Raw genomic sequence first — 10,702 nt, 5'->3', positions numbered from 1 at the left:
GAATAAGAGCGGCCACCATATCTGGCTGTAAGAACTACATACACTACACAAAATGGGGATATTATCAAGTCAGGTAGAGGCCTTTCCCAGCAAGGTCAGCAACCCTCCCCTCAGTTATCTTGTTATCAAGTATCTGTTGTGCAATATAAGGCAATTCTCTCCCTGATTTCAAAATGCCTGTCCAACATCATGTCTTAGGTCTCTGATACCCCAAACAAAAACCCTCCCAAAAACCCAATTTTTTATTTTCAGCTTGTACCCCGTTACGATACAATTGCAGCCACCAAGTTAATTGTGACACATTAATTGGCATGTGGGCCCTTTGGCATAGGTTGGAGTTGCTGTCAACTACCCCTTGTTTTCTCATTGGAAGGTCCTTCACTTCTGCACACGGGGCGGTCTGCCCCTGAATATCGAAACCACAATATCAATGGAACATAACATCGAGGGCAGAATACCAAAAGTGAAATATTGTCAGGTGAATAAGTCTAGATTTTCTATGCCTTACTCCACATATATATATGCACCTATGCAGTACATATATTTTCAGGGCACGTAGATGCGGAGTTAGGAATAGTACTTCTTTGCACTTACCTTTTGATATTTTGTACCTGGATATGATGTTCTTGATATTCTTGAACCACAATATTGTTGGTGTTAATATTCAGTAATTCTATCACCCAGGGGGTGACTATCAGTTTCCTTCTTGCCCTTTGATATGCCCCTCTCTTATTCAACTACATAGAATCACCCTTTTCTATCTGCTGAATTGCACTTTTCCTATACATGCATAATCAGCTCCTCCATGTACCCTCCCCAGAAGAGGTCCTCAGTGGTTTGAACAGTTTCTGTTCCTGTTTTGCTCATCTTAACATTCAGCTCAACCTTTCCGAGAGTCAGATGGTCTCTTATCAGTACTGGATCTTCATTGCCACTACTTCCAGACTGACCACCAATTCAGATGGAGTGGTTGAAGAAGGTGCCCTTTCCTTTATTGGTTTACTCACAGGCTCCAGCTTATCCGTGTTTCCAAATACATGGTCACATGACCTCTTGCTTTTTCACTGTTCCTAGGGCCCATCTGCAACTTTGCCATCTTCTGATGCATCTCCATCAGGCACTGGTTTCTGTGTCTCATTCCTTCCGCCTTCCATAGCAGTGGAGGTTGGAGCCCACCTCCCTTGCCAGGGGGGATTTACATCCATCTAGTGGTGACTTTCTTGGTCACAATAGATATTAGTTGCTTAGGCATGGTTGACACTCTTAGGGCCATCTTGACATGAGGCATTGGACTCTGTTGAAGGGTGGTCACTCTTTGAATAGGAGAGGTCTGTCTGCTGTTCTCTAGGCCCTTCATAATTGCCATTCCCAGCTGAGAAGGTTCATAATGTCCTGGTACAACCGGGAAGTACGGTTTCCATGGGATACATAAACAGTCAGTATGGGACTTGTTCCAGATATTTCAGCATGGTGATACTGCTTTTGAGGGCTTGGGTGGAGCATCACCTCTTGTCATTAAGGGCATCCCACATCCATGGGTTTATACAATACCCAGATCGTTAGACTAAGCAGTGTCTTTTCCACCTCCCAGGATATGGCCCTCTGTGCAGCTGCTGACAGGGTTATCTACTGCTGGTTAAGAAAGTTGTTTCCAGACATGTCTGCAGCCATAAAGTGAATGCGCAACATCCCCTGTCTTATTGATGCTTTCAATCCCAGAGCATTGGGGCTAGATGCTCTGATACCCCTGGATTACCTTCTATATGCTTATCTTGCACACCGCAATCCCACAATCCCAACCATAGATTCAAGTGGAAGTAGCTGATTGCGAAGGTATCCTTTTGACAACATAATTCATGGTACCCCTACTTCAGTCCATGGCACTACTGCAGGCATGGTGATTGCCCTGGGTTCCCTCCCTTTCACTATCTGAGATGTCTACCAATGAGCGCTACTGCCTCCTACACGATAAGATGGTCAAACTGCAAATAGCAGAAGCTGAAGACTCCCAAGGCACATAGCTGAGACTGACTAGAAGCCTTGTTGTCCCTCTACCCTAAAGACCCAATCTCGCCACTGGGGGACTCTTTAGCTGTTTTATACAGACTGTTCCCTCTCTCCTGCGAAGTTTGGGTTTCCCTCAATCTTTCAGTTTCTCTGGGAAATTTCAGAGCTGAATCTTTCTGTTTCTACTTTGTGGGGCCAGTGGATGGCAATAAAGGTGTCCAAGAATACAGGGTTGGGAGCACGCCTTAGGAAATATTTTGCTGTGTCAACCTTTAAGATTGACTTCTTGGATGACATTTCTTTAGATCTTTGAACTGGGGTGATTCTGTGCTCTGGATTTTTGAAGATGGGATGGTCCTGGGTCCGATCCAGAGTTCCTGCGTAAGGGTGCTGCTGCGGCTCATCGATTTCAGGCGGAATTCTTGTCTGGTTTTGTCCAATCTCTTTCATCCCTGAAGGCTGGATTTATTACATTTGTTTCTTCTTTTTCTTGTTTTATAGACTATTTACTGCTCATATACCATTCTGAGCCCATGTTACTTACTTTCACCGTGGCTAGGCATGGTCACACGATGACTTCTTTGTTCTTCAGTCACTGGAATTGGTCTGTCAGTACCTGGATTATTCTCTGGCCGGGCTTCCTGTTTCCAAGGGGATTAAGGGTAGGTCTTCCCCAAGAAGAAGGAGACTGGGGTCTGCTGGCACTAATGCTGAAGATAAAGTCATCGTTCGGGGGGAAAGATGTTGGTCGGTGACTTGGGCCTCCTCTAATACATTTGTACATAGTTTTGACGATGTGATCCATTATCATATTTTCTCTAACAAAGTTACTGGTTGTTGCAGAACGGGTGGCTTTTTGCTGTCTTCTTTTGGCCCTCCAAAGGCTGAGTGGGGCAGTGGCATTCCTCTTGAATAATACCTAGAATGAGGACCGGCTACATAAATACAGTTTCCTGATTATTTACAGCTACCGTCATTACTCTTAGTCCTATTTGTCCTCGTCCCAGTCATTATGAACCACCTGCCCTCTCTTGAATGTCCAGCCTTTGGTGTGGCTTGCAAAGCAAAACCAAAGGAAATGATGGACGGAGTGTTGAACATTGCAAGCACTCACCCCCAGTCAACTGATCTGGGTTTAATCCATCATCATTCTTTAGCTCACTCCGCCACCCCAGTTTAGACACGGCCATATGAAAATCAGTCTGACCCTGTGACTCATGGGAACAGTCCAGCCTGAACTGCCAAGCCATGTCTACACTGGACCGGAAACAAGCATCCTGGGACCGGTTTCTGGCTAATCAGCTGTCATCAGCCAGGCTAGCATGAATCCAGTGGCAAAGTAAGCAAGGGACCCACGTCTGGGCATACCCTGCCAACTTAGGGCGAATAAAGCAAAACCAAAGGGGATGAGGGACGGAGTGTTGAACATTGCAAGCACTCACCCCCATTCAACTGATCTGGGTTTAATCCATCAACATTCTTTAGTTCACTCCGCCACCCCAGTTCAGACATGGCCATATGCAAATCACTCTGACCCTGTGCCTCATGGGAACACTCCAGCGGAACTGCCAAGCCATGTCTTCCCTGGACCGGAAACAAGCATCCTGGGACCGGTTTCTGGCTAATCAGCCGTCATCAGCCAGGCTAGCTTGAATCCAGTGGCAAAGTGAGCAATGGACCTACGTCTGGGCATACCCTGCCAACTTAGGGAAACAAAGCAAAACCAAAGGCAATGATGGACGGAGTGTTGAACATTGCAAGCATTCACCCCCAGTCAACTGATCTGGGTTTAAACCATCATCATTCTTTAGCTCAGTCCACCACCCCAGTTCAGGTATGGCCATATGCAAATCAGTCTGACCCTGTGCCTCATGGGAACAGTCCAGCCCGAACTGCCAAGCCATGTCTTCCCTGGACACGAAACAAGCATCCTAGGACCGGTTTCTGGCTAATCAGCCGTCATCACCCAGGCTAGCTTGAATCCAGTGGCAAAGGGAGCAAGGAACCCACATCTGGGCATACTCTGCCAACTTAGGGAGAATAAAGCAAAACCAAAGGGGATGATGGACGGAGTGTTGAACATTGTAAGCACTCACCCCTAGTCAACTGATCTGGGTTTAATCCATCAACATTCTTTAGCTCACTCCGCCACCCCATTTCAGACATGGCCATATGCAAATCAGTCTGACCCTGTGCCTCATGGGAACAGTCCAGCCGTATTGTCAAGCCATGTCTTCCCTGGACCGGAAACAAGTGTCCTGGGACCAGTTTCTGGCTAATCTGCCTACATCAGCCAGGCTAGCTTGAATCCAGTGGCAAAGTGAGCAAGGGACCTACGTCTGGGCATACCCTGCCAACTTAGGGCGAACAAAGCAAAACCAAAGGCAATGATGGACGGAGTGTTGAACATTGCAAGCACTCACCCCCAGTCAACTGATCTGGGTTTAAGCCATCATCATTCTTTAGCTCACTCCGCCAGCCCAGTTCAGATATGGCCATATGCAAATCAGTCTGACCCTGTGCCTCATGGGAACAGTCCAGCCTGAACTGCCAAGCCATGTCTTCCCTGGACCGGAAACCAGCGTCCTAGGACCGGTTTCTGGCTAATCAGCCGTCATCACCCAGGCTAGCTTGAATCCAGTGGCAAAGTGAGCAAGGGACCCACGTCTGGGCATACTCTGCCAACTTAGGGCGAATAAAGCAAAACCAAAGGGGATGATGGACAGAGTGTTGAACATTGCAAGCACTCACCCCAGTCAACTGGTCTGGGTGTAATCCATCATCATTCTTTAGCTCACTCCGCCACCCCAGTTCAGATATGGCAATATGCAAATCAGTCTGACCCTGTGCCTCATGGGAACAGTCCAGCCTGAACTGCCAAGCCATGTCTTCCCTGGACCGCAAATAAGCGTCCTAGGATCGGTTTCTGGCTAATCAGTCGTCATCACCCAGGCTAGCTTGAATCCAGTGGCAAAGTGAGCAAGGGACCCACGTCCGGGCATACCCTGCCAACTTAGGGTGAATTAAGCAAAACCAAAGGCGATGATGGACGGAGTGTTAAACATTGCAAGCACTCACCCCCATTCAACTGATCTGGGTTTAATCCATCAACATTCTTTAGCTCACTCCGCCACCCCAGTTCAGACATGCCATATGCAAATCAGTCTGACCCTGTGCCTCATGGGAACAGTCAAGCCCAAACTGCCAGGCCACGTCTTCCCTGGACCGGAGCCAAGCATCCTAGGACCGGTTTCTGGCTATCAGCCGTCATCACCCAGACTAGCTTGAATCCAGTGGCAAAGTCAGCAGGGTCAAGACTGCTTTGCATAAGGCTGGGTCCAAACTGGAATGGCATGGAGAGCAAGAAAGCAATGGGTTTAGGCCCAGATCTCTGTACTGGGGTGAATGTATGACACTGTTCTGCATTCTTTTCATCAATAGTTCATTTTGCATTTGTCACCCCGAGTGGGACGGGGTGAGGCCAGTGCTCTCCATGCCACTGGAATCAAGCTATTCTGGCTGAAGAGAGGTGAAAGCCCGAAACCGGTCCTAGGGTGCTTGTTTCCAGTCCAGGGAGGACCTGGCCTGGCAGAACGGGCTGGACTGTGTGCATATGGCTAGGTCCAAACAGGTATGGCATGGTGAGGAAAAAAAACGATGGATTTAGGCCCAGATCTCTGTACTGGGGTGAATATATGACATTGTTCTGCATTCTTCCCATCAATAGTTCTTTTTGCATTTGGCGTGGCTTGGTCATATCTGGTGAAATGCTGTGGCTGCTTGCCGCTCTGTTATAATGCCCAGCAGCGCAGCCAGGGCCTGCATTTTATGTATACTTCTGAAGTTTCCTCTCTTGAGGGGAGGACCACCTTTTGAGTAGCAACTTGGATAAAGATGAATAGGACAGATAGTAGCGAATATTAAATCTTCCTTAGGGGCCAAAATATTTTCTGTTATTTGATTTGGTGCCATGTTTGTGCAGTGCAGTCAATGGTAGTTGTCTCCCCTCCCTTTTCCCACACTTTTCATGTTTCAAACACCAAATGCTCCAATCCTCTGTGCTTACAGTAAGTCATCGTCTGATGTGAAGCCCAATAAAAGGTATTTCTTCAACAAACTGTACTTTGCTTCCATTGCTAGTGCTGTATAAGAACAAGTGTGAGGTTACTTGTTCTCTTTTTTGCAGTCTTGCCGGGCACACGTGCCCTCTTATCCTTATCCTCAAATTCTACACACCGCACATGTAGCACGTGCTTCGAGAAGCCTTTTCATAGGCGCCCGTGGTCTGACTGCCCTTTGGAGCAAGCATTGGTTTTGCCTGTTGCCTGGTTACAGGGAGCTTGTTTTTGCAGGCCCCTCGCCCAGCTGGCAGGCGCTTTGCATACACCTGGCGCAAAGCATTGCCTCTTATTTGCATGGCTCTAAGAAGCTCACAATATTTGTGAATAGAGCTCCCTCCAGATTGAGCAAAGACACACTAGGCACATAACATCGTTATTTCTTGAAATAATCTATAAACCCGAATCACTTCTTCCTGCCAGACGATTAATTCATAGATATTATGAATGTTGTATGTATTAAAAAGTTGCCTGCTACCAGTATCTATTCATGAGGCCCTGGCACCTTTGAGAGTTAGATGACTGTTTAAACTTCATCCCCGTGCGCCCCACTGTTTCTTTTACTTCCATATGATGTACACCTACTTCTCTTGTGGGACTGATTTCTTGAGCTCATGGGTAGGGATTTAGATGGCTGTGTCTATTTTTGTACACGTTTTGGTTCTGTTTCTGGGCGCATTCTTATTTTCTCTCTAGTAAGTGTGCACCATGGTGAAGATTAATGCACCAAAAATCAATCAGGTCTCATCATAGGCGTGAGCAGTGCCACGTTATCGCTTCCTTTTTTACCTTCACCTGTAGCTCAGCACTGTCTTCAGCCCAAGCTCCCTGGGGGGACCTCTGCCTCCGCTGAAGCAAAACAACGTATTCCCTGTCTCCTGCGTGCTATTTTGGGTATTTTTCCCTCTTTGCTTCCTAGCAACGAATTGCATTTCCTTCCTACCTGCTCTAATGAAGAAGAGTCAGGGTCCCTCCTCCCGCCTCCTTGAAGAGAACACCCCCTGGAAGGTTTGCAAGGTGACTGAGGCTCTTACCTGTCATTGCAGGTGATTGAAGAAAAGGCTTCAGGAGGAAGCATCCAATTGAAACTCACGGCAAGATGACGCAAGTTGTGAAGATACCTTTGCCCTGCTGCCATTGGCCCAGGGTCCCACTCCTCAATGAGAAATAGCCGTGCTGGGGAGTGGCCAAAGGTATAAAGGCTCCTGCACCTTGGCGAGCATCACCTGTTGGAGATACTCAGTTTTGGAGGACCAAGCACTGCCAGGTATGTAGATGGCCCATTACTTTTCATATTGTGTGGCTTGGATTCAAGGTGCACGACCAGCTCCTTCACACTGGTGGAAGCTGGTCCTTTGAGACGCACATATTCCTGTAATGGTTGACGCTGCATAGCTGACCAGTGAATTAGACATGGAATTCCAGCCATTTTCGAATTAGCTTCTGCATCTGACCTGCTACAGTGGTTGGAATTATTGACCTCTTCCAGATCTCATGCCTTGGTTCTCTGCTCTAGTAACTAGACACTTTTCTTTCATTTCCAGTGGCCATCAGTTCGCAATGCCTACACAACTGGAGACCGCAATGGACACCTTGATCCGCATCTTTCACCATTACTCTGGGAAAGAAGGCGACAAGTACAAGCTCAACAAAGGAGAACTGAAGCTGCTCCTGCACAGCGAGCTGACTGATTTCCTGGCGGTAAGTCCAGTCGTCAACCAGCATGCAAGGACAAATCTGGGATCGTGGGAGGGTATCGCTGTAGGGGAACATTGGCTTTGGAAGACATTAAAATGCAATTTTTGTTATATAGTATGTATTGTAGCCTTCTTGCGTGAAGGTGACAGTATTTTACACATAGTGTGAGACATATGCACAGAGTGTCAGCATCTGCAGGATGATGTACTAAAATGTGTCATTCGTTTGTGGGAGTTTTTGCAATCTTTTTTGATGCTCTGTAAATGGTATTGCACTGATGCGTTCAGCACTGGACGACTGTGACATGTATGCAGGTCGTAGACCTAATTATTTTGCCTTAATTTAGTCTGATGTGCAAGTAAATACTACAGATAGAAACTGCAGGCAGAGAACACGTTGAACTGGTGGCTTCGAACAATGTGCACAGTTTGTCACCTGCTCTAGGGCGTCATGAAGGTATTGCCTTACACCGATTTAATGCAGGCTTTGTCAGTAATGAATGAGCTCTGCTCCTGTTTTCTTGCGTAATTATTGAGGAGCAGAGACCCTCAGACCTTAGTCACACCGGATCCGACCCACAAGTGTCGAGGCGATGCAAATATCACTTACTTACCTGCATGAAACTTTGGTAGTCGCTTATGTAGGATTCACTTTGAGAAGCAAGTCCTTTCCTTCTGACGTATTTCTCATGAGCGGTTTAATTTTGAAGAGTAAATAAATAAAATGTGTTGTGCAAGTGTCAAAGAAGTTCAAGCAAGAGTCTACAATAGTGATGTGGCACCTCAAAACATTTGGGCTATATTTGACTGTCAAAAATAACGCAGTGTAGCCTCTGAAATGAGTGCAATGTATTGTTGAAAGGACAAACACACACACACACACACACCATGTGGCAAGGGTGCCTGCCTGCAGGGGCAACGGTGTATGGGCAGGAAGGAACACCTTCCTGCACATAAACAATCAAGAATGTCAATTTGTCCTTTCTGTGTGTGCTGCCTTCTGCAGCACACACAGAGAGAGCAATCCTAAGAACAAGTTTTACCTGGCCTTGGTTTTTGGTGCTGCTCCAGACTTGTAAATATGGGGCAGCGTAAAAAAATGATGGGTGTTATGGTGGACCGCCCACAGCAACATCCATTGTCCGCCCCTCTGCCATGCAGCGGACTGCTGAGGAAAGGGGCATATTGGCACATTACCAAGGTGGCGTTAACCCACGTTAAGTGGCTGAATGCCATCTTGTAAATATGGGGTAGGGAGCAACGCCACCGGAGCATCATAAAAAGGGACCCTCTGGTGGCGTTAGGGGCTTGTAAATATCCTCCAAAGTTTTTAAACTTGCAAAGAAACACTGTCTGTGATCTGCTGCACACTGGCATTACAACACACCCTTGCCGCAGAATGGGCCTTGTATATCACGCTAAGATGCAAACTTCACCAAGTGATGCCAACCAAAAAGGTTCGTCTTCCATTAGTGCGTAGTTTGTGTAGGCCAGCACCCTAAAAGTCTAATCACCAGTAAAACATGGTGCAATTCATTTCGTCTTCCATAAAGCATGTGGCCACAGGAAGACACGCGCTGGGAGCGCGCTGCAGCTTGGGTTGAGTAATTAAATGCTGTCCAATTACACCTGTCGCGCATTCAGTGACGGCTGATGGAGAAAGGGAGGCAGAGTCAAAAACCAATTCCCTGGGGGCCATAGAGGAAGGGGGGGGGGGGGTCTGGGGGCCAGGGCGGCACACGCAGCCTCTGGCACACGGGTGTTCACGCCTCCTCATTAACCCAAGAGACAGTGTGTGCCAGGTTGAACGGATGCAGTCCTGCTTCTCACATCAATGTGGCTCGCGTGCGTGACGTTGTTTTCTTCTTCTCACCTTTAGTGTCAAAAGGATCCACAGCTGGTTGACAAGATTATGAACGATCTCGATTCCAACAAGGACAACGAAGTGGATTTCAATGAGTTTGTCGTTCTGGTTGCTGCTCTGACTGTGGCCTGCAATGACTTTTTCGAAGAGCAACTAAAGAAAAAGGGAAAGTAGAGGGATGATTGGCCCGTAATGTCATCTATCAGTGGCGATCGTGAAATGTTATTTAAATGATTTTGTCTTAATTCTATCAGCATTATACATCGGTGTCTATATATATATAATTATTATGACAAAATAAACATTTGAAAAATGTTTTTCTCACATTTACTTGACTCTGGTCTGTAGCAGAGAATATTAAATATTTAATGTATGCAAAAAAAGTATGATATGCCTGGTGGGCAGGAACTTAGTTGCAAAATATCTCATAGATATCGATTCACCCAGATGCCACGGGAAGTGGAAAGGACATCATACATACCCTCAATGACATTACTGTGACATCATATGACCATTGATCCCAGTGACATCACAGGAAGTGCTACAATGTGACCTTTACCCACATTGACGTTATAGCAAATGACACAACTATGTACTTATGACTAAAGCATAAACAAGCATTGGCAAAGCCAGTAGTCTCACCTATACCAGAGCTTTGGCTTTGCCAATGTCTTTCAGCATGGCTAAAAGTAATTTTTTTTAAAGTGCTCTATTTTTTCCTTATTTTGGGTAGGTATGGGCAACACAGACAACAGGAGGGAGGGCGGTAAGGAATCAGCTAGACTGACAATTAGAGGAAGGATGCGAGGGAAAAGACAATAGGGCAAAAAAATCATTATGGTGCTGCTAGGGCTGGCCTCATCATATCAATTTTTTCTTATGGAGGGTTGGTAAGGAGCTCTGCTTCTGTTTTTCTTGCATAAATATTGAGGCGTAGACACTCCCAGACCTTATTCATACCTGATCCGACCCACAAGCTTTGAGGTGATGCAGATATCACTCTCTTCTTGCAAGGA

The 10,702-nt window shown here is 46.5% G+C and overlaps 1 protein-coding gene across 1 annotated transcript; it reads left to right on the top strand.

The window, feature by feature from the left end:
* The first annotated feature begins 7,321 nt into the window (after window positions 1-7,321).
* On the top strand, window positions 7,322-10,001 carry S100Z (S100 calcium binding protein Z). Its single transcript, XM_078677322.1, has 3 exons — window positions 7,322-7,392; window positions 7,670-7,826; window positions 9,702-10,001. Exons 2-3 carry the CDS (start codon window positions 7,686-7,688, stop codon window positions 9,858-9,860), a joined length of 300 nt encoding a protein of 99 aa, XP_078533448.1. The 5' UTR covers window positions 7,322-7,392; window positions 7,670-7,685; the 3' UTR covers window positions 9,861-10,001.
* The last annotated feature ends 701 nt before the right edge of the window (window positions 10,002-10,702 follow it).

The sequence above is a fragment of the Lissotriton helveticus genome, chromosome 2_1 (assembly GCF_964261635.1).
Source record: "Lissotriton helveticus chromosome 2_1, aLisHel1.1, whole genome shotgun sequence".
Taxonomy (NCBI): Eukaryota; Metazoa; Chordata; class Amphibia; order Caudata; family Salamandridae; genus Lissotriton; species Lissotriton helveticus.
This window is presented reverse-complemented; position numbering and strand designations above follow the sequence as displayed.

What these genes read in the sequence shown, in the direction of transcription:
- S100Z (XM_078677322.1), top strand. Translation starts at nt 7,686, where the DNA reads ATGCCTACACAACTGGAGACCGCAATGGACACCTTGATCCGCATCTTT. An exon ending in AGCTGACTGATTTCCTGGCG is followed by an intron (nt 7,827 to 9,701) that starts GTAAGTCCAGTC and finishes TCTCACCTTTAG; the next exon opens with TGTCAAAAGGATCCACAGCT.